Source organism: Ovis canadensis, chromosome 4, assembly GCF_042477335.2.
Source record: "Ovis canadensis isolate MfBH-ARS-UI-01 breed Bighorn chromosome 4, ARS-UI_OviCan_v2, whole genome shotgun sequence".
Lineage (NCBI taxonomy): Eukaryota > Metazoa > Chordata > Mammalia > Artiodactyla > Bovidae > Ovis > Ovis canadensis.
The window spans coordinates 96,950,763-96,975,973 of record NC_091248.1 but is presented as its reverse complement, the minus strand read 5'-3'; the positions used below and the strand labels follow the sequence as shown (position 1 = coordinate 96,975,973).

The 25,211-nt window shown below is 40.0% G+C and overlaps 1 protein-coding gene across 2 annotated transcripts in view; it reads right to left on the bottom strand.

The window, feature by feature from the left end:
- Positions 1–25,211, bottom strand: part of VPS41 (VPS41 subunit of HOPS complex) — a 207,725-nt gene that overhangs the window by 161,545 nt on the left and 20,969 nt on the right. For both annotated transcript variants that reach the window (XM_069588258.1, XM_069588257.1), the window contains exon 3: positions 2,569–2,676. In XM_069588258.1, the coding sequence (XP_069444359.1) occupies positions 2,569–2,676 (108 nt within the window). The remainder of the gene's footprint in view (positions 1–2,568; positions 2,677–25,211) is intronic.

Genomic DNA, 25,211 nt, shown 5'->3' with positions numbered 1-25,211 from the left:
GATATGCCTATGATACCACTCTAATGACAGAAAGTGAAGAGGAACTAAGGAGCCTCTTGATGAGGGTGAAAAGAACAGATTGAAAAGCAGGCTTAAAACTCAACATTCAAAAATCTAAGATCACAGCATCCAATCGCATCACTTCATGGCAAACATAAGGGGAAAAAGTGGAAGTGGTGAGATATTTTACTTTCCTAGGCCCCAAAATAACTGCAGATGGTAACTGCAGCCATGAAATTAAAAGACACTTGCTCTTTTGAAGGAAAGTTATGACAAACCTAGACAGCATATTAAAAAGCAAACACATCACTTTGATGAAAAAGGTCTGTATAATCAAAGTTATGGTTTTGCCAGTAGTCATGTATGGATGTGAGAGCCAGACCATAAAGAAGGACGTGGCTTAATCACTAATTTGTGTCCAACTCTTGCAAATCCATGGGCTGCAGCCCACCAGGCTCCTTTGTCCAAGGAATTTTCCAGGCAAGAATACTGGAGTGGGTTGCCATTTCCTTCTCCACAGGATCTTCTCGAGCAGGGATCGAACTCAGATCTGCAGTGCAGGTGGATTCTTTACTGACTGAGCTACCAGCTCCCAAGAATTGATGCTTTTGAACTGTGGTGCTGAAGAAGACTCTTGAGAGTCCTTTGGACAACAAGGAAATCAAGCCAGTCAATTCTAAAGGAAATCAACCCTGAATATTCTTCACTGTATAGTGAATACTCTTCACTGAAAGTCCTTCACTGGAAGGACTGAGATGCTGAACCTGAAGTTCCAATCCTTTGGCCATCTGATGTGAAGAGCAGACTTACTGGAAAAAGATCCTGATGCTGGGAAAGGCTGAAGACAAAAGGAGAAGGGGGTGGCAGAGGATGAGATGGTTAGAGAGCATCACTGACTCAATGGACATGAACTTGAGCAAACTCTGGGAGACAGTGAAGGACAGAGGAGCTTGGCATGCTACAGTCCATGGGAGCGCAAAAAGTCATACACGACTCAGTAACTGTACAACAACAAAAGCATGAACTATCAAATATGGGCTCATTTACAGAATCAGAAAGTAGATCAGTGGTTACGTGGGGCTGGAGTTATGTCTGTTCCATGACACAGCATGGATTGCTAGGAGAGAAGGGATGAAATGAAGTGAATGACAGATGTGGCCAAAAAGGACCATAAGCAGGAGGGGAAGGATGAGCTGGGCAAACAGTCAGAAACTGAGGCTGATCATGCTGGACAGCTTCCATTCTCTTAAAGAAATAGAAATGACATCATCGTCTGAGAGTAAAGGGATGGTGGCCGAGAAGGCGGATTGGGGATGAAGGAGCTGATGAGGAACAAATAAATATCAGCCCTTTAAGTGACATGTACACCTCACATGCAAGGTGTACCAGCACATGGCAGGTGGCCTTGCTGTTAAAGCACTGACTTTAAGCTGAGAGCTTAGCTGGGGCGGTGGGGCTGAGGCGGGTGGCAGGGATGCGTCCTTGAGAGCAGAGAATTGAATCTGTTGGTAAACTTAAGTTAGAATGGCTGACCACTTGACAGAGACAGAAAAGAAGAAGAATGGATTAGAGATCAGGGCTCCATCAAGTCACAAAACAGGGTTAGTGGGAAGATGAACACAGAAGCTTGAAGGATAAAAAGATTAAGAGTGTTGCCCAAAATATCTTCAAGTTCCAGGGACAGACATAAAGGCTCCAGAATGTGGCCTTAAGGGTAGAGAGATGAAACAGGGCTGAAGGAGAGGGTTCTAGAAAAACAAGACAGAAAATACAGGCCCTGTTGGCATGCTGAAAGCAGGAAATCTATTTACGACGGAATGAAATCTGTAATAAAGGGGAACTGGGTAGAGGCAAGGAGATAGATGAGGCAATACTGCTCGTAACAAGGGGATAAAGCCAGGAGGTGGATCAGAGCCAGGTGCCTGCCTTCAGTGGAGGTACCAAGGCTCACTCATATGGCTCATGGGGAAAAGGGAGCAATGATCAGAATGCCTTGCTTCTAATATTCCAATTATGTCCTGGACTGTTTTGGTCTACAATGGGATAAGGGTCCTGTATAGTACTTAGTCTGGACTCAAAAAGTTGGTGGGGGGCTTTTCTATAATGAAGACTGAGATGTGGAATATATTTATTCATTCATATAATACATAAAAAATCATTTGGGGCCTTTCTATTGATTCCTAAGGCCTCCAATGTAATCTCTTCTACTCTTAGAAAAGCAATGAGCTCCAGAATATTTCTCATCTTAACATTTTTCTACTCTACTATGTAAGATCTGAGGAATTAAGTGCCAGAGTTTCTGAGACTCACTTGCCACAGACCTTTCACAACCATCATCCTCTTCTATTCGATACACTGTGGCCATGGGTGGAGCGTGTGTGTACAAATACACTGACACAATATCTCTGGCTGTTGTTTCAGTTTTTCACTGGCGAGAAAGAAGAGAGGAAGAGTGGCAGGGAAACACAATTACTGTGAAAAGCCACCACCCAAAGCACCAGACCCCAAAACATCAGCAAACATATGACAGAAACGAGTTACAGAAGCATCCTCTACAGGTCACCTTACCTTGTCATGGACCGTCATGCAGCTAGCAGCATCCTTCTGAAGGATCTCAGTTACCCCATTGGAGAGCCTTTCATACTTCAGTTTCGGCTCCTCTTCACTCTCTTCTTCCTGCATGGAAAACAGAGATGACAGCCTCAAGGACATATTTGAAAGAGTCAAAGACTCAAAACACATGTTGTAAGGTGGAACCAGAGGTGGTTCCCTCAATGACTGTCAACAACCACAACTACAGCTACAGGTTAAGATTCTCATGTTTCATTTTTCCAACTGGCCTATCAAATGCTACAACTTCAATGGCAGAATAAATCTGAAAGCTTGAAAGAGGACTACATATACCTTCTGTTGACAGTAATCAACTTCAGCATATCGAGAAAACACAAAACTGTTCCACTATTCGGACAAAAGCCAATAAAAGGTGCATAGGCAAAATACTTGTCAATGTACCCTCATGGACATAAAACACAGCAATGAGACAGGAATACAATAAACTTCCAAAAGACACGAATTCTGTATTTCAGAATTGCAAGCATTTTTGTCAGATTTGAGAATATCCCATTTTGTTTAGAAAAATTATAAAAATTAAAATGAAAGAAAATCAGAAATTGTATATAAAGCAAAGTATATACTTACTCTTCAGGTGAAAATATTTTAATATTAATTTCAAATAACTGAGAAACCATGAATGGATATTATTACTTAGTTGACGTTAGAATATGCACTGTTGACTCTCATCTGAATAAACCTACTTATGCATTAAAATGCTCTGAATCTTTTATACATGTTATTACTAACTTTAGATGTTCAATTTCACTGTTGATATAGCGTCATAAGACATCCTTAATCTTCAGAGTTACAAAGTTCAGAATCTAGATTGTCTATAAAGGCCAGGAATCAATAAATCAAGATTAGTTATAAAACTTACGACAGTGATTCAGAAAAACATTTATTTTACTGCATCAATATACAATGAGAAGGAAATGTGCATATAGTGACGACTGTGGTAGAATAAAACTGGCCAAGAGAGTAGTCCACAGAAACAGTTTACTCATCATTTCCTTCAAAAATAACTGTGGTCCTCACCTTCCAGCTAACATTTGGGTAGTTGGAGGTACATCAATGGTCCCACCCAGAATACCTAGGAATGTTTAGTGAAATACAGAGCAAAATCAGTCTAAGACATCAATTAAAGGGCTACTGAGGCAGTCTGAACTAGAAGTGTGATTCCAAGGTGGGGGAGAAATCACGGAGAGGCCAGCTGGCATTCTACAGTCATTTTCTTCCTGGAGGCGTTTATCAACAGGAGGCTGAGACTCTCTGCCTGGAAAGATGGCCACACTTCGAAGCGTGGAAAACAGCAAACCTTCTGGGCTTTCTTGGTGGCTCAGATAGTAAAAGAATCTGCCTGCAATGCAGGAGACCTAGGTTTAAGCCCTGGGTCAGGAAGATCCCACTCCAATATTCTTGCCTTCAGAATTCCATGAATAGAAGAGCCTGGCGGGCTGCAGTCCATGGGGTTGTAAAGAGTCCGATAAGACTGAGTGACCAACACTTTCACTTTCTGGTACTTGTGGGGACTGGAGGCTTGATGGGTGGAAGAGAGAGGCAAAGAAGAGAGTTTGTTACACAGCCACTTTTCCCCAAAAGACAACTGCTAATTTCCAAAACTACATAAGGTAGGAGACAAAAAAGCTTGCCTCAAAAATGCAAACTCGCTGCCTTGACATGTTAGGAAGAAAATTACATGAGGTCCTGGTGAACACCAAAGCCTCTTATTTGGGACTCCTAGTCCCCCGGACACAAACACAAAGAGCTTCCCAAAACTTCTGTCTAGCTTTGCCTCAATTCATTCCCTGGAGTAAGGTACATAACCCCCAACCTATCTGTCCAATAAGGGAAAGGGTGGCTCCTTAGAGAAAGAATACTATTGGGCTTCTACAATTCTTCACTTACCAAGAATTCAATTCTAAGTACTAAGAATTCAATTTTAAGTACTAAGAATTCAATTTTAAAAAACTACTAGGTGTGCCACAAGACAGGACCAAATAACTAAACATCAAGGAGAAAAAAAGTGTGTTAAACAAAACGAAAACACAGACCCATGGATGACCTAGATACTGGATTTAGCAGAAAAAGACCTTAATATAATTATGTTAATTACTATAAAGTATGTTTTTTAAAAAAGATGAATGAAATAGATAAAAAGATTTCAATACAAAACTTCAATCTGTAAAAAAAAAATCAAATGATAATTTAGAACTGAAAAATATAACTGAAATTAAGAACTCAATATTATAGTTCAACAGAAGATTAGCAAAGCATAAGACAGGATTAGCAAAATGGACAACAGGTCAAAAGATATCCAAAGGGAAGCTCAGGGAAGGAAAATACAGAAAAATTATGTGCGATATGTGGGACACGGTGAAAAGGGTTTAACATTTTTCAATATAGTCCCATAAGGATAAGGAAAATAGAAAAATGGGAGGGAGGAGGGACAGGAAGAATACTTACAGAGGTAACAACTTGAGAATTTTCCAAAACTCATAAGACATCAACCCACAAGATCAAGAAACTTTGCAAACTGAAGCAACATAAGTATGAAGAAAATCACATCTAGACACATCACAGTAAAAAGAAAATTACATAAAATAAAAATGACTTGTAGACTGTTAAGTACTGGACTTCTTAAAGATTATAATACTGATCAACAATCACACAGAGACCATGAACTCAGATGCCTACAGAAATCTTTATCCCTGGGGCAAAGACCTACTTCACATGGAAAGGAGCTCATTTCTGGATAAACTGAAAGGATGAGAGATATATCAACCATTATGCTAAAGACTTAACACCAGATATCTCATTTCATCCTGACTTAAAAAAAAAAAAAGATTATGGTGAGTTAAATATCATTATCCCATTTTTACAGATATTTCAGTAAAAACTGATGATCAGAAATTTTAGGTAATGTCATTAAGATACACAGTCGATAGCAAAGCTAAAATTCAAATTCAGTTATGAATGCTCTAACATCAATGCCTCATTTAATATACTACCCCAAACTCCTATGAAAATTACACTACAAATCGCAATAGACACCTCCAAGGTTTTTATGCCTACAAAAAACTATAAACTGTGATCAACAGGAAACGTGTAAAATGTATTTATTTAGCAGGTACATTAGTTATAGATAGATGGATATTATTCCAACATTTACTGACGTTACAACAATACTGCTGTCGTTAGTCACTAAGTCACGGTCTGACTCTTTTGTGACCCCACAGACTATAGGTCTGCCAGGCTCCTCTGTCTGTGGGCTTTCCTAGGCAAGAATACTAGAGTGGGTTACAATTTCCTTCTTCAGGGGATCTTCCTGACCCAGGGATCAAACCTGTCTCCTGCACTGGCAGGTAGATTCTTTACCCCTAACCACTTGGGAAGCCCTAAAACAACAATAAATATGTGCTATTTAACGGAGTTCTGGTGGGTAAACAATACACAAGTGGCTTCACTGGCTGCCTGAGATTCAAGATCTCTTCTGGGGTTGCAGGCAAGGTGTGAGCTGGGCATCTGAAGACTTGACTGGGGTCAGAGTAATGATTTCCCAGATGGCTCACTCAAATGGGTGGCAAGTTGGCGCTGGGTGTTGACAAGAGGCTTCAGTCGCTGTTCTTCTCCAAAGGGCTGCATCAATGTCCTTAGGATATGGCAAATGAGACTTCCCCCAGAGTGAGTGGTACAAGAGAATGCACGGTGGAAACCCTAAGGTTATTAACGACCTAGCTTCAGAGGTCACATGCTGTCGCTTCCATAGTATTCCTGTATGTTGATCATACAGACCAGCCATGATTCAGTGGGAGGGGAGGACATGAAGGCAGGAATAATAAGAGGTGAGAATCACCGGGGGGCATCATGCAGACTAGCTACAAGAGGAGTAATGAAATTTTAAGAGCAATAAACCTAGTTTAATAAAAAAATCAATATTCCATGTCTACTGATGAACTGTCTTAAATTTTCTTCTCCAGTATACACAAGCTACTAGTTGTTCATTTAGTAAAAGGGTGGTAAAACCAGAGATGGTCTACCTACTAACTTTTTAAGAATAACTCCAAGAACTAATAGCCACAGAAGGAAGTAGTATGTGCATGGTTCCTTAAAAGCCCTACCTTTCTTTAAAAATGTACAAACAATCATCGCCTCAACCCAACGAGTTGTTGCATGTCCAAAAAGGATCTGTTGTTAAAATATCAAATAGCTAATTAACTCAGTCTTAAAAAAATCTAGAAATAGGAAAATTACAAAAAGCAACGAATAAACACTTCTACTTAAATATCTAATACAAGCGAGAAAGAGAAATCATTACAAAGTTAACACTAACTGTAGCCAAGGCATGATGTGTGCATTCTGAAGTAAATGTGTTAAATACAAATTGAATCCTGAATGTTAGTCTTTATAATAAGATGCCACATGTTGTTCAAGACTGGACATCAAATGTGCATCCAATGTGAAAAGTTAATTCTAGCCTCTGGACTATTTTGCATAAAAGCACTCAACCACGGACCATTAGATAAAGTTACTGTAAATAAGGTTTGCCTGTCTTATTCATAAGTGGAAACTAAATAATTTCTCTCACATAAGTATACAAAAATAAATACTTTCACAGCACAGCTCACTGAAGCATTCGTGCTAGGCTTCAAAAACCATAAATAAAATGAAAACTCCAGTATTAGGCACTTGATGTAGCATTTCACGCTTTTCTGACAGGTATCTTTTATGTTAAGTTAAAAGCGGGCTAAAGGTGAATTTTTTAAGGTGTTTTCTGCTTGCTGTAAACAAAGAAAATGGAAAGTGATTCAAAAATACAATTCACAGAGGTTATTCTACTGCTGCAGACTTTTTATCACATTTTAAATAAAAAACATTTTAAAAATCAGGTAGATTTAATACAGAGTTTCACTGTAAAATAAAAAAACAGAAAAAAAAGACTTTCATGCAATTTGAACTTCCACAGAAAACAATCCAGTGTTAATAAAAAGCAAATCAATAATTTTTGTTAAATTTTAATAATCTTGCAAGCCTACAAATAAAACCATCAACAGTCTGAGTTGAGATGACAGTTAACTGCGTTTCTATGACAACCTAGAGGCACAGTACAAGTCCTGACTTGCAGTTAAGCGAAGATATGAACAGAGTGACATTTACTCATACAAGAAAATCTGAAGCTTTTCTTTAAAAAGAATCAATTCCTCAAATAACATGGACTTTCACTAAGTGGATAACACTTAATTAAAGACAAGTCCTTTAGATCATCCTGTAGGATTCTAAAACATCTGAAAATAAATTTATTTATCATGGTCATTTTTACTGAGGTTTGAACTGAAAGTCAAAAAGTCGCTTTTGGGACAACAGACTAAGGTAATTACAGATTTCTGCCTCAAAAACTATTTAACAATTTGTTATTAACACCACAGGGTCAATGTACATAGAGAAAATCCCATCACCTAACTTAGAATTATATAACCAACAAGAATATCGTACTTTTCATCTGATAACTTAAATTTTCTGTACAAGAAAAAACTGTTTGGCATTTATAACCAATTTTTCATCCTGTTTTAACTCTAACCACATCTTTCACAGTATATTTTATGTACAATGTGACAGTCTCAATGAAGAGTTGAATTTTACTTAAAAAAAAATGTGTTATATGAATTCAGCAGTTGACAGATCATTATATTTTCTATGGTTTTTATGAATCTAGAACTCAAAATTTTATTTCTGGTTATCAGTTCTTTGTTAAAATACAGTTTTGTCTTGTTTCGGTTTTTTTTTCCCCCCCACAAAACAATAGTAGATATACAAGAAGGGTGAGATGAGATGTTTACAAAATCCAAGTTAAGCCAGTGACAAAATATCACCAGTGGAGTGCTCCTAGACAATTTACAATCTCATTCTATGGAGATGCCTTCATCTCAGCTAGACTCACCAATGAGAAAGCTGAACCTCTAGGATTTTTAATAAGATGAACGGGTGCATTGATCTCTTGCCATCGACTACATCTGACCAGAGACAAATTCCTTTTAACAAATATAAAGCTAGACAAAACAGGGAACACTAACATCCTCAAAAACAAAACAAAATTCTCACTGTCTAAAAAAAAGAGCAGCTTGAACTTCCACAGGAAAAAACCAAGGGTTAATAAAATCAAATCAATCGTCAGCCATTAGTCTGAAGGTATAAAGGCTTTCCTCTAGAACATTTTCTCGAGAATTATAATCACCATAATTGATATTATACTGTAAGTCAATCAAACCACATAATTTGAGGTCTCAAAAAATACAACTAACAAATTTTTAAGGAATAGAACTCTGCACTACAACAGGAGTTATATCAACTTTATTATCAACATTAATATAGAGAGTCAAGAAATATATATATTATCATGCATATACATTTATTTGAAACTGTAATGTCACCAATAAAGGACATCTCCACCTATGTCATATCAGTCTTAAACTTGTCCACAAAAAGAGATTTATGATGAGAAAAACTGTACAAGAAAAGAATAACCGTAAGATTCAAAATTTATCAAGAAATAAGGACTTTTGTTGATTTTATATTTGTGCCCTTCCCAAATGAATGCCACCTCCTTAAAAGGGCAAGTGCAGCTGTTAACTATTATAGGTTATAGTGCTATTACAAAAGGATGATTTTATCTACACAAAAAGATGACTGTCTGGTAGGAAAGCTGGTTTCATATATCCTTCTAAAATGTCAAAACATATCAAGAAAACTACATAAACAAGCCAAGAGAGTAACTTCTAGTTTCCATTTATAACACAAGGTATTATAGCTGCCTCAATGACCAAACTTTTTAAGAAAGTGACACGGAGATAATGGAATTCATCTACAATAAAACAACTGTGGTCAAAGCTCCCACGATGCCTTTCCATCAGACTGGTGACAGACAAGCAATTACACTCTTATATGAATGCAAATAATGCTGTTAAAGTTTTTTACTTTCAAGCAATACTGCTATTACTGAAAACATTAATCAAAAACACATAGCTAAAATTAGGAGCTCACAAATGTATTCTAGATGATGTAGGTCTACTTTTTCATATAGATAGAAATTTTCAATGAGCCTTCTCATAGGTATATACTATATTTAAAGGCTTAAAATACATATGGTTAAATAAGTGGTTCTCAACTGGAGGTAATGTTGTTCCCCCGGTTCACTAACTTCGCAATGTCTGGGGACATTTTTGTTGTCACAACTGAGTCGGCGGAGAAGATGCTATTGATATCTAGTGGGTAGAGGGCAGGGACAAAGCTAAACATTCTACAGTGGATGAGACAATCTTCCAAAACAAAAAATTTTCCCTCCCCAAATGCCAATAGTGCCAAGGTCAAGAGACCCCGGGTTAAACAAATTTCACAAGATTAAATATTACAGTGACCTTAAAATCTGTTTTCAAAGACGATTTGATAACAAAGGGGAAGGTTCTCAAAGTGTCTTACTAAGTGAATAAGTAGGTCATAAAAACCTGCTTTGCACAATCCAAATGTTATAAAGAAATGCATACGCACATGTGGGAGGTAAATGAGAAAAACAAACATTATGGTCATCCTCCTAAGCTTTTTCTTCACATACAGACTGGGAGTGATAACAGGACTTCCATCACAGGGTTGCTGTGACCATTATAGAAGGGGGCAATTAAAAATCACTACTGTGAGGGGACTTCCCTGGTGGTCCAATAGTTAAGACTCTGCACGTTCAATGCAAGGAGTGTGAGTTCAATCTCTGGTTGGGGAACTAAGATCCAGCATACTGCATGGGGCAGCCAGAAAGTTAAAAAAAAAAAAAATTACCATGGCTACTACCAATATTTTCTAAATTTTCTAAAATAAATCATTATTTCATTTATTATAGAATTACAATATTTTATACATTTTCAAGCCATTATTCAACATTCTTTTCAAATCTTTACATCTACCGAACTTATCTCTCAAAACCACTCTCCTTCCCCTGTCAACACTTTGCCTACAGAAGTGAGAAAAAGTTGAGCCTCTAATAATTGAAGAGGTCTACTTAAGATTCACAAGATATGCAGTCTTCATAAACCCTGGTCTCTCCTTTGCCCTGTAGTATCAGAATTTCATGTTCAATTCAAGGGGGAAAAAAAAATAAGGTGAAGGTTTCCATGCCCTAAGCCACATACCATAAACAGGATCAACTCCCATCATTTATTTTATATTGGGAAAGCGATAAGAATATAGAGAGTCGGGGGGTGGGGAATGAGAAAAGCAAATAAGCTTTTCATTTCCTTCCAGCCATATGGAATAACCTGACCAATCTTCAAGATATGCCATTCAGGTGGACAATTTCCGCCACTAAATCCAACATAACCCTCTTTTTCTTTCTTCCCAATATCCCTTGGTGATCACAAGATCCTTAGAAGCAGGGTTTAGGCCTATTTGTTGTTCTGAACTTCACCTAACAAAACTGTGGGTACCTAACAAAGACCAGTGAAAACACAGGTACATCGTAACAGCAGACAGAGTTTAGTGAGAAGCTTTTCAGAGACATTCTCATTTAGATTTCCACACAAGAAAATCCAAATCGTAGCATAGCAGGGACAAGGAGAGATCACCTCAATTATGTACAATATTATGTAAAATATTTACAGACACAGCTGGGGGAGGGGGTAGCAGGGGGAGGTACCAAAGAGAGGGAGACAGCAGCAAATAGGAGCAGCAGCCACAGAGGTTCCGCAATTTCAATTTTCATGAAAAACTCATTTATAATTTACAGGTTTACTGTTACATTAAAAAGTGCCACAGATTTTGAGATTATTTTTGTTGGCAAGATTAAATACCTTTCAAGTATCTTTCCTTATCCCAGGTGCAAAGAAGCACCTGGCTAGCTACTCCCACACAAGCCTCTGACAGCTTTTCAAAAATTTCCATAAAGAAACAGATACAGATAAACTCCCAAAATAGCAATAAAAAATTAAGATAAGCCATTACCAAAATTAAGGAAAAGCTGATACATACGGTGAGTATGAATTTGAACTCATGACGTATCTTGGCTTGTTTCATGAAACCTTAACCCATCTGAACAAAATGCACAAAGATGCTTTAGGCTCTCCCACCAAAGCTCAGTGGACATGAGTTTGAGCCAACTGTGGGAGATGGTGAAGGACAGGGAAGCCTGACATGCTGCAGTCCACGGGGTCATAAAGAGTTGGACATGACTGAGCGACTGAACAACCACCCCAAAGCTTCATGCTCGTGACTCAGAGCCTATCCCACTCGACAGAGCAGATACCTGCCTCACCCATTAGGGGCTGTTTTTTTCTAGACGGTGACTGCAGTTTTTGCCCACTGTTTCTCCACACCTGCACCTTCAACTCTGGCTACCATTGATTTCCACCTCCCTCCTATAGGCAGAGACTGTAAGACCCTGACACCTGAACAGTGCATTACTGGTGATTTGGGAGTCCCAGCTTTAAGCACTGCAGGACCAAAAAAACACTGGTAGTAGGGAGGTGAGAATTTCAGGCAACCAGAGAACGCAAATAAAGGTAAAAGCAAAGATGCATTAAAAAAAAAAAACAGAAAACTGAATAATTAATAAGTCCAAAGTCTGCGTGTCCATGCTTAGTCACTAAGTCGTGTCTCCCTCTTTGTGACTCTGTGGTCTCTAGCCCACCAAGTAACTCTGTCCGTGGGATTTCCCAGTTAAGAATACTAGAGTGGGTTGCCATTTCCTCCTCCAGGGCATCTTCCCAAATCAGGGATCAAACCCACCTCTCCTGCACTGCAGGTGGATTTTTTTCTTGCTAAGCCACCAGGGAAGCATAACTGTAATATCAAAACTCTTGAAGAAAAGTTTTGAAGGGGGAAAAAAAAAAGGGAAAAAAAAAGAAAATAAATAGTTCAGTTATCTGAGGCATGAGTGTAAATATAAAAATTTTAAGCAGAATATCATAAAGCAAACCCTATGAAAATGAAAACAAAAATAAATAAAAGGGACCTAATGAAACTTTAAAGCTTTTGCATAGCAAAGGAAACCATAAACAAAACAAAAAGACAACCTTCAAAGTGGGAAAAATATTTACAAATGAAGCAACTGACAGGGGATTGATTTCCATAATATACAAAGAGTTTATGCAGCTCAATATAAAAAAAGAAACAACCCAATTAAAAAATAGACATAACCTAAAGAAGGCATACAGATGGCCAACAGACACATGAAAAGATGTTCAGCATGGCTAATTATCAGAGAAAAATGCAAATGAAGACTACAATAAGGTACCACCTCATACCCATCAGAATGGCTGTCATCAAAAATTCTACAAACAATAAATGAAAGGAGAAAAGGGAGCTCGGCTACACTGTTGGTGGGAATGTAAACTGATACAACCACTATGGAGAAAAGTATGAAAGTTCCTTAAAATACTAACTATAGAACTATCATATGATCCAGCAATCTCAAAGCTATGCATACACCTGGAGAAAACCATAATTCAGAAAGATACACACACCCCAATGTTCACTTCAGCACTGTTTACTATAGCCGGCCACGGAAGCAACCTAAATGTCCATCAACTGAGGAATGGATAGAGAGGATATGGTACATATATCCAACAGACTATTACTCAGCCCTAAAAAAGGAACAAAATTGAACCATTTACACAGATCTGGATGGACCTAGAGAATGTCATACAGAGTGAAGTCAAAATGGCACCCCACTCCGGTACTCTTGCCTGGAAAATCCCATGGATGGAGGAGCCTGGTAGGCTGCAGTCCATGGGGTCACGAAGTCAGACATGACTGAGTGACTTCACTTTCACCTTTCACTTTCATGCATTGGAGAAGGAAATGGCAACCCACTCCAGTGTTCTTGCCTGGAGAATCCCAGGGGACGGGAGAGCCTGGTGGGCTGCCGTCTATGGGATCACACAGTCAGACACGACTGAAGTGACTTAGCAATTAGTGCAAATATGTGCAAACTAGAAAAATGGTGTAGATGAACTTATCTGCAAAACAGAAATAGAGACACAGACATAGAGAACAAACGTATTGATACCAAGGGGGAGACGGGAGTGAGATGGCTTGGGAGACTGGGATAGACATATTAATACACACACTTCTATACGTAAGATAGATAACTAATGAGACCCTACTGTACCTACACAGGGAACTCAATTCAATGCTCTGTGATAACCTAAACGGGAAGGAAATTCAAGAAAAAGGATATATGTATATGCGTGGCTGATTCACTTTGCTGCACAGCACAAACCAACACAACACTGTAAAGCAATTATACTCCAAAGCAAACTCTACATATATTAATAGAAAACTTGGTGGTGGGTGGGCCTCACCAAATCAGTTGAAGGCATAAATAAACCCTCCCACTGAGTAAAAAACATTCTTCCTAATAGCCTTCCAAGTGAGTGACTTTTTTCTAGTCTTAGGATTTGAACTGAAACATTGGCTCTCTCTGAGTGTCCCGGTTGCTGACTTACCCTGAAGGTCTTGGGACTTGCCAGATCCATAATCACATATGTCAGTTCCTTACAAGAAATCTTCTTCTCTCTCTCTTTCTGATCCTATTGGTCTCTCTCAAATCCTCCTGAATTTCTCTCAAATCTCTCCCTCTTTTCTCCCATACCCCCCTCCCCAGTTCCTGTTGGTCCTAAACATAACCCATCGGTTCTGTTTCTTTAGAGAACCCTGTCTTGCCAAGACAGAGAGAGCTGGCCTGGCCTGGCCTGTAGATATGCCTCAAGGGCACTTTTCAAAGGCTCAGAAGACTCATGGCACAAACTCCCACTATGACACATATTTTTCAAGAAGGTATTCAAATAGAAAGCAAAAAATCTAAGAGATGTTGTAAGAGATGAGAAAGAGGATGATCAAAAAAATCTTGGTAGAGATTTCCCTGGAGGTCCAGTTAGTAAGATCCTGCATATCCAATGCAGGGGGTATGGGTTCAATCCCTAATCAGGGAGCTAAGATCACATATGCTCTGTAGTGCAGCCAAGAAAAAAAATTTTTTAAATCTTGGTAAAGTTCACTAATGTTCAGTTCAGTTTCAGTTCAGTTCAGTCGCTCAGTCATGTCCAAGTCTTTGCAACCCCATGAACCACAGCACGCCATCCTGTCCATCACCAACTCCAGGAGTCCACCCAAACTCACATCCATCGAGTCGGTGATGCCATCCAACCATCTCATCCTCTATCGTCCCCTTCTCCTCCTGCCTTCGATCTTTCCCAGCATCAGGGTCTTTTCAAATGAGTCAGCTCTTCACATCAGGTGACCAAAGTATTGGAGTTTCAACTTCAATATCAGTCCTTCCAATTTTAACACCTAGGACTGATCTCCTTTAGGATGGACTGCTTGGATCTCCTTGCAGTTCAAGGGACTCTCAAGAGTCTTCTCCAACACCACAGCTCAAAACCATCAATTCTTTGGCACTCAGCTTTCTTTATAGTCCAACTCTCACATCCATACATCACTAATGTTGTTAAAAAAGGACAGAGGAAGAAAGGAAAGAAATCATTTAAAAACCTACTGGAATTCATAATCAAGTGGCCAATCACAAAGTAAGTCAAAATAAAGTTTTCTTATGCCAATTCCACTATACACAGTCCTAATGTACTGGGCAACTTAGTTAAAATCTCAGTTACTCATCTTTCATGAAAGGAGGAAGAGAATATGTACCTTATAGAACTGCTGTAGAATCAAATGTAATAAATGTAACCAAAGTACAGTATCAGGTATGTATCCAGTGAATGTCAGTTGTATTACCGATATTTATAGTAAACTATATAATTCATATCCTCCCTTTTGAGTTTATTTCCAGATGTAAAACTGAACAAACATGTCTTTTTTTAACTTTAAACTTTTTATTTTGTATTAGGGTATAGCTGATTAACTAGTCTGTTGTTTCATGTCCAGTTCTAACTGTTGCTTCCTGACATGCATATAGGTTTCTCAAGAGGCAGGTCAAGAGGTCTGGTATCCCCATCTCTTTCAGAATTTTCCACAGTTTATTGTGATCCACACAGTCACAGGCGTTCGCATAGTCAATAAAGCAGAAATAGATGTTTTTCTGGAACTCTCTTGCTTTTTCCATGATCCAGCAGATGTTGCCAATTTGATTTCTGGTTCCTCTGCCTTTTCTAAAACCAGCCTGAACATCTGGAAGTTCACGGTTCACGTATTGTTGAAGTCTGGCTTGGAGCATTTTGAGCATTACTTTACTAGCTTGTGAAATGAGTGCAATTGTGCAGTAGTTTCAGCATTCTCTGGCATTGCCTTTCTTTGGGATTGGAATGAAAACTGACCTTTTCCAGTCCTGTGGCCACTGCTGAGTTTTCCAAATTTGCTGGCATATTGAGTGCAGCACTTTCACAGCATCGTCTTTCAGGATTTGAAATAGCTCAACTGGAATTCCATCACCTCCGCTAGCTTTGTTCGTAGTGATGCTTTCTAAGGCCCACTTGACTTCACATTCCAGGATGTCTGGCTCTAGATGAGTGATCACACCATCGTGATTATCTGGGTCGTGAAGATCTTTTTTGTACAGTTCTTCTGTGTATTCTTGCCACCTCCTCTTAGTATCTTCTGCTTCTGTTACGTCCATACCATTTCTGTCCTTTATTGAGCCCATCTTTGCACGAAATGTTCCCTTGGTATCTCTAATTTTCTTGAAGAGATCTCTAGTCTTTCCCATTCTGTTGTTTGCCTCTATTTCTTCCCATTGATCACTTAGGAAGGCTTTCTTATCTCTTCTTGCTATTCTTTGGAACTCTGCATTCAGATGCTTATATCTTTCCTTTTCTCCTTTGCTTTTCGCTTCTCTTCTGTCACAGATATTTGTAAGGCCTCCTCTCAAGGCTGCATATTGTCACTCTGCTTATTTAACTTCTGTGCAGAGTACATCATGAGAAACGCTGGGTTGGAAGAAGCACAAGCTGGAATCCAGACTGCCGGGAGAAATATCAATAACCTCAGATATGCAGATGACACCACCCTTATGGCAGAAAATGAAGATGAACTAAAAAGCCTCTTGATGAAAGTGAAAGTGGAGAGTGAAAAAGTTGGCTTAAAGCTCAACATTCTGAAAACAAAGATCATGGCATCTGGTCCCATCACTTCATGGGAAATAGATGGGGAAACAGTGGAAACAGTGTCAGACTTTATTTTGGGGGAGCTCCAAAATCACTGCAGATGGTGATTGCAGCCAGGAAATTAAAAGACATTTACTCCTTGGAAGAAAAGTTATGACCAACCTAGATAGCTTGTTGAAAAGCAGAGACATTACTTTGCCAACAAAGGTCCATCAAGTCAAGGCTATGGTTTTTCCTGTGGTCATGTATGGATGTAAGAGTTGGACAGTAAAGAAAGCTGAGCGCCGAAGAATTGATGCTTTTGAACTGTGGTGTTGGAGAAGACTCTTGAGAGCCCCTTGAACTGCAAGGAGATCCAACCAGTCCATTCTGAAGGAGATCAGCCCTGGGATTTCTTTGGAAGGAATGATGCTAAAGCTGAAACTCCAGTCGTTTGGCCACCTCATTGGAAGAGTTGACTCACTGGAAAAGACTCTGATGCTGGGAGGGATTGGGGGCAGAAGGAGAAGGGGATGACAGAGGATGAGATGGCTGGATGGCATCACTGACTCGATGGACGTGAGTCTGAGTGAACTCCGGGAGTTGGTGATGGACACGGAGGCCTGGCGTGCTGTGATTCATGGGGTTGCAAAGAGTTGGACATGACTGAGCTACTGAACTGAACTGAATATTAACAATGTGGTGGCAGTTGCAGATGAATGGTGAAGGGACTCAGTCACACATATACATGTCTCCATTCTTCCCCAAATCCCCCTCCCATCCAGACTGGCACATACCACTGAGCAGAGTTCCATGTGCTATACATTAGATCTTTGTTGGTTATCAGTTTTAAATATAGCAGTGTGTACATGACCTTACCAAAGTCCCTAACTACCCCTTCCCCCTGACAACGATTATTTTGTTCTCTAAGTCTGTCTCTTTCTTTTTTGTAAGTTCATTTGTATCATTTCTTTTAGATTCCACATTTAAAGAATGTCACATGATATTTCTCCTCCTCTGTCTGACTTTGGGCAATGTAACACTCTCTAGGTTCATCCATGTTGCTGCAAATGGCATTATTTCATTCATTTTTAATAGTGGAGTGATACTTCCTTTATACACACACACACACACACACACACACACACACACACACACACCCCACATCTTCTTTAACCATTTCTTTGTTGATGGAGATTTAGGTTCTTTCCATGTCTTGGCTATTGTAAGTAGTGCTGCAGTGAACACTGTGGTGCATGTGTCTTTTCGAATCATGTTTTTCGCTAGGTATATGTCCAGATGGGATTGCAGGGTCATATGGTAGCTCTATCTTTAGTTTTTTAAGGAACCTCCATGTTGTTGCTGCTGCTGCTGCTGCTAAATCGCTTCAGTCGTGTCTGACTCTGCAACCCCATAGACGGCAGCCCACCAGGCTCCGCCGTCCCTGGGATTCTCCAGGCAAGAACACTGGAGTGGCTTGCCATTTCCTTCTCCAATGCATGAAAGTGAAAAGTGAAAGTGAAGCTGCTCAGTCATGCCAACTCTTAGCGACCCCATGGACTGCAGCCTACCAGGCTTCTCTGTCCATGGGATTTTCCAGGCAAGAGTACTGGAGTGGGTTGCCATTGCCTTCTCCAGGAACCTCCATACTGTTGTTCTCCATAGTGGCTGTACCGATTTATATTCCCACCAACAGAGTCCCTTCTCTCCACACCTTCTCCAGCATTTGTTATTTGTGGAATTTTTGACAACATTCATTCTGACAGGCATGAGGTTATATCTCATTGTAGTTTTGATTTGCATTTCTCTAATATCTAGCAATGCTGAACATCTTTTCATGTGCTTGTTGGCCATCTGCATGTCCTCTTTGAAGAGATGTCTATTCAGGTTTTCTGCCCATTTTTTGAGTGGGTTGTGTGTTTTGATGCTGTTACGAGTCAGAAACTATTTATAAATTTTGAACACTAATCCCTTATCAGTCACATCATTTCCAAGTATTTTCTCGCAATCTATGGGCTGCCTTTTCATTTGTTTATTGTTTCCTTTGCTGTGCAAAAGCTTTTAAGTAGGTCCCATTTGTTTATTTTTGTTTTTATTTCAATTATTCAGGGAGATGGGTTGAAAAAAAATTTGCAGAGATTTATGTCAGAGAGTGTTCTGCCTATGTTTTCCTTTAGGAGTTTTACAGTGTCTGGTCTCACATATAGGTCTTTAACCCATTTTGAGCTCATTTTTGTGTATGGAGTTAAAGCACAGTATCAGCTATGTATCCAGTGAATGTCAGTTACTAAAAACATTATTATTTGTATTACAGTTTCCAAATTTAAACTGCATAATTCAAATCCTCCCTTTTGAGTTTATTTCCAGACATAAAACTGAATAAACATAACATTTCTAATTTAATTACCTCTTTGCTTTACACTATTTACAAAAAAGGAAGATATATTACTGTTGAGTTGGTCACATCATTTCAAAAATGTTTTCAATCATACCTAAGTGTGAATCCTGTTATTAGGAAAGTAAAAGGAAATGCTACAGTCCCCTCCTTATTAAGCCAACAGTCACTCCTGGATGCTTATAAATATCAAAAGTAACTCATGCCAGGTCAGGTATCTCAAAAATGCCCAACCACTGATAGAAATGATGACAACAGACTAAAATTTTAAGGTTTATACAGGGTTTCCTCATTCCCAACCTTCTGATACTGTTTCAAGAGATTTATTTACTCCACTGAGGTCTTTGGAGAAGAAAGTCATTTTCTGAAGTAAAGAAACATGACAACACAGATGTCTGTAAATCACTATATTTAAAAATGGCTGTACTCAAACTGAAATAGCTCACGGATGATAAGAAATCTACATGTTACTTAGATTTGTTATAGCATTTCTTGAGCCTGCACAGGAAAGAACACCTTAAAGCCCTGACAGGGTAATACTGGGCCCTTGACTCATTGGAAAAGACTCTGATGCTGGGAGAGATTGGGGGCAGGAGGAGAAGGGGACGACCCAGGATGAGATGGCTGGATGGCATCACGGACTCGATGGACGTGAGTCTGAGTGAACTCCGGGAGATGGTGATGGACAGGGAGGCCTGGCGTGCTGCAATGCATGGGGTCGCAAAGAGTCGGACACGACTGAACGACTGAACTGAACTGAACTGTCAAGCAGAATTATCGTTTAAACAACATTCTCGAGCAATTATCAGAAAAGATAAGTTTTTATAAATACAGCTTTGACAGTAATAGCAATTTCAATACAACTGTTTTCTGTATGTTCTTCCTTGCCACATGTATTTTACTGCTCAAATTCTGAGAATAAAGACTAATGAAAAGTGCTAAGGGAATAAGATCATACAATCACATTATTTATTGTGTTAGTTTGCCATTGCTACCGTAACAAATTTTGCTTTTTTGCATTTCTTTTCCATGGGGATGGTCTTGATCACTGTCTCCTGTACAATGTCACGAACCCCCGTCCATAGTTCATCTGGCACTCTATCAGATCTAGTCCCTAAAATCTATTTCTCACTTCCACTGTATAATCATAAGGGATTTGATTTAGGTCATACCTGAATGGTCTAGCGGTTTTCCCTACTTTCTTCAATTTCAGTCTGAATTTGGCAATAAGGAGTTCATGATCTGAGCCACAGTCAGCTCCTGGTCTTGTTTTTGCTGACTGTATAGAGCTTCTCCATCTTTGGCTGCAAAGAATATAATCAATCTGATTTCGGTGTTGACCATCTGGTGATGTCCATGTGTAGAGTCTTCTCTTGTGTTGTTGGAAGAGGGTGTTTGCTATGACCAGTGCATTTTCTCTTCAAAACTCTATTAGTCTTTGCCCTGCTTCATTCCGCATTCCAAAGCCAAATTTGCCTGTTACTCCAGGTGTTTCTTGACTTCCTACTTTTGCATTCCAGTCCCCTGTAATGAAAAGGATATCTTTTTTGGGTGTTAGTTCTAAAAGGTCTTGTAGATCTTCATAGAACCGTTCAACTTCAGCGTCTTCAGCGTTACTGGTTAGGGCATAGACTTGGATTACTGTGATACTGAATGATATGCCTTGGAAACGAACAGAGATCATTCTTTCGTTTTTGAGACTGCATCCAAGTACTGTATTTCGGACTCTTTTGTTGACCATGATGGTTACTCCATTTCTTCTAAGGGATTCCTGCCCACAGTAGTAGATATAATGGTCATCTGAGTTAAATTCACCCATTCCAGTCCATTTTAGTTCGCTGATTCTTAGAATGTCAACGTTCACCCTTGCCATCTCTTGTCTGACCACTTCCAATTTGCCTTGATTCATGGACCTGACATTCCAGGTTCCTATGTAATACTGCTCTTTACAGCATCGGACCTTGCGTCTATCACCAGTCACATCCACAACTGGGTATTGTTTTTGCTTTGGCTCCATCGCTTCATTCTTTCTGGGGTTATTTCTCCACTGATCTCCAATAGCATATTGGGCACCTACTGACCTGGGGAGTTCCTCTTTCAGTATCCTATCATTTTGCCTTTTCATACTGCAGATGGTGACTGCAGCCAGGAAATTAAAAGATGCTTACTCCTTGGAAGAAAAGTTATGACCAACCTAGATAGCTTGTTGAAAAGCAGAGACATTACTTGGCCAACAAAGGTCCGTCTAGTCAAGGCTATGGTTTTTCCATTGGTCACGTATGGATGTGAGAGGTGGACTGTGAAGAAAGCTGAGCGCCGAAGAACTGATGCTTTTGAACTGTGGTGTTGGAGAAGACTCTTGAGAGTCCCTTGGACTACAAGGAGATTCAACCAGTCCATTCTGAAGGAGATCAGCCCTGGGATTTCTTTGGAGGGAATGATGCTAAAGCTGAAACTCCAGTACTCTGGCCACCTCATGCGAAGAGTTGACTCATTGGAAAAGACTCTGATGCTGGGAGGGGTTGGGGGCAGGAGGAGAAGGGGATGACCGAGGATAAGATGGCTAGATGGCATCATGAACTTGATGGACATGAGTCTGAGTGAACTCCGGGAGTTGGTGATGGACTGGGAGGCTTCACGTGCTATGATTCATGGGGTCGCAAAGAGTTGGACACAACTGAGTGACTGAACTGAACTGAACTGTAAGAAATTACCATAAACTCGGCGGCTTGAAACAACACTAATTTGTTGTCTTACAACACAAAACAGACGTCAATACAGATCCCATCCCAAGATGACAGCAGGAAGCCTTTCTCTGGAGGCTCTAGGTGAGAATCTGGTCCCTCGTCTTCCCACCTTCTGGAGGCCACCGGCATTCCTTGGCCGTGGGTTCCCCCCTCTCTCTTCCACCTTCAAAACCAGCAAGGGTAGGTTGAGTCCTTCTAACGTAACATTACTCTGACCTTCTCTACCTCTCTCTTGCACCTGTAAGGACTTTGTGACTACACTGATCCCCACCTGGATAATATCCCTATCTTAAGTCAGCTAATTAGCAACCTAATTCCCTTTGCCGTATTACATAACATGTTCACAGCTTCCAGGAATTAGGATGATTTCCATTATTCTAGCTACCATTATTCTGCCTATTACTGAGAATAATAAAAGGATCAGAGGTAATAAAAACGATGATGGGCTATGGTGCTGGATCCCCTAAGCCAAACCCCAAACTAAAAGAGTTCTCGTTACTTGTCCCTAAATTAAAATCACAATCCTCTTGAAGACAGAGGGTGGGATAAAACAGATCTAAGCTTGAGTCTGGAAGTCAGAGGTAGTCACTGCTACTTGTTTTTGGGAAAGGGACTTCTCAAATCCCTAGTTTCACCATCTTCTAAATAACGATACAGTGCCAGTTTCATATAATTGTTGTAAAGATAAATTCATTTGTTCATTTATAAGCACCTCGCTAGTGAAAACTTGGTGACAGGGTCCCTGCTTTCTGGAAAGTAGTTGGCATACAACTGGACAAAAATAATACAGGGGCATGCCTACTGAACACCTTTTAATGACAGGCAAAAATAGTCACTAAACAAATGTGTCCTTTATGAGCATTCTAAATATCAACATTTTATAATACATAAGCTAAGAATTTCTCTGAGCAGAGACATTTTGCCAACTAATCTCTTTTGGGCCCATTCCAGATAGGTTCCAACACCACTTCCCCACTATGAGCCACCATGACTGTTCTTATAAGGATCACACCAAAGGGTTCACCTTTACAGACCCAAAGGTGAAGCTGTAGACCTCATCTTATTCCTCTTCCAAGCGGTATCTGGTATAACTGACCACGTTCTTTCTGCCGAGATGCATTCCTCCGTTGGCCTCTGGGACACTGCTTTCTAGTACTCTATTCCTACTTCACTGGTTACTCTTGCTGACTCCCCTTTGAAGATTTCTCTTCATATACCAGATCTCTAAAATGTTAGAGTACCCCTAGGTCCAGACATCAGGTCTCTTATGTATCTGTTCTCATGCCCTGAGATCTCACTCAGTTTCATTGTTTTAAATACCGTCCAGATGTTGATTCAAAGATTCTTATCTTCAGCCCAGACCTGCACTAGTCTTTTTTTACCCAACTGCCTACTTGACATTTGCACTTGGATGTCTAATTGATATCTCCAACTTCAGTTCAGTTCAGTTGCTCAGTTGTGTCCGACTCTTTGCGACCCCATGAATCGCAGCACGCCAGGCCTCCGTGTCCATCACCAACTCCCAGAGTTCACTCAGACTCACGTCCATCGAGTCAGTGATACCATCCAGCCATCTCATCCTCTGTCATCCCCTTCTCCTCCTGCCCCCAATCTCTCCCAGCATCAGAGTCTTTTCCAATGAGTCAACTCTTCCCATGAGGTGGCCAGAGTACTGGAGCTTCAGCTTTCGCATCATTCCCTCCTAAGAAATCCCAGGGCTGATCTCCTTCAGAATGGACTGGTTGGATCTCCTTGCAGTCCAAGGGACTCTCAAGAGTCTTCTCCAACACCACAGTTCAAAACCATCAATTCTTCGGTGCTCAGCCTTCTTCACAGTCCAACTCTTACATGCATACATGACTACTGGAAAAACCATAGCCTTGACTAGACGGACCTTTGTTGGCCAAGTAATGTCTCTGCTTTTCAATACGCTATGTACTTAAAATACCCCAAATGGAATTTCTGATTTACCCACCCTGCCCAACTACCACCATCACCACCAACTCACCCCGAGCAACAAAACCAGTGCCATCTAGAGACTTCCCCTATCTCCATTAACAAGAGCTCCATCATTCTAGCTATTCATCCTCATTCCTCTCTCACTTACACCTCCATGTCCTGGTTAAGAAATCCATTGGCTCTACTTCAAAAAATACACGAGGGACTTCCCTGGTGGGCCAGTGGCTAAGACTCTGCACTCCCAACACAGGGGGCCCAGGTTCGATCCCTGGTCAGGGAACTAGATTCCACGTGCTGCAACCAAGAGTTCACATGAAGGTAAAAGGGACAGTCGCCCCATCGTGTCTCTTTGTGACCCTATGACTGTAGCCCACCAGGCTCCTCTGTCCATGGAACTCTCCAGGCAAGAATACTGGAGTGGGTTATCATTTCCTTCTCCAGGGATCTGTCCGACCCAGGGATCGAATCTAGATCTCCTGCACTACAGTCAGATTCTCTACCGTCTGAGCCACCAGAGAAGCCCCAAGAGTTCACAGGCCACAACTGAAGATCTCACATGCCACAACTAAAGACCCTGTGTGCCACAACTAAGACCTGGCACAGTCAAATAAAGAATTAAATAAATAAGTATTAATAAAATGAAAATAAAGAATCACTGGATGTTTTTTAAAAATACCCTAATCTACATCACCTCTAGCTAGAGTTTTGCCTAAACCTCCTAACTGGTCTTGCTGCTTCCTACTTGCCACCACTCCCTGACTTTTTTCAAACATCATCCAAAGTGATCTTACTAAAACAATGACCCTCCAGTGGTTTCCCGTTTTACAGTAAAAACTAAAGTCTACAAGCTGTCTTCAGACTCTAGCTCTTGGTCATGTGCTTCTTAAGCAAGACTTCCTACCATCCTGCTTCAGCCCAGCTCACATCCTCTAAAACCTCTATCATGACCCAACTTGTAGGTACCGTATTTGTTCTTCCTTTTATCAAGAAGACCTTTCCCTTGAATATTTACTTAAATGCCACCTTATCAGAGAGGCCTCCCCGACTGCCCAGGATAAAACAACAGCCCTCAGGCCACTTCACAGTCCCCTTACCCAATGTTATTTAATTTTTATCTACCACATTTATTATTACTTGATACATATGTTTTTATTGTCTGCCTTCTTTATCAAGTGCTGGTATATCCTAATACCCAAAACATACTACTATTCAAACATTCGTTGAATAAAGAAAATAATCAATCCATCTTGGCTACCTAAAATAACTTCTTCTCCTTAGGTAGTAAAATTATAAATTCTGTTCAAATATGTATCATACCAGAAAGAGTCATGTTCATCTTAATTGCTAACAAATGTCAGAAATATAGATTCACAAATCTTGCATCTGGAAAGTTTCTACTAAGTTTCCAAATGTATAATTTGTATA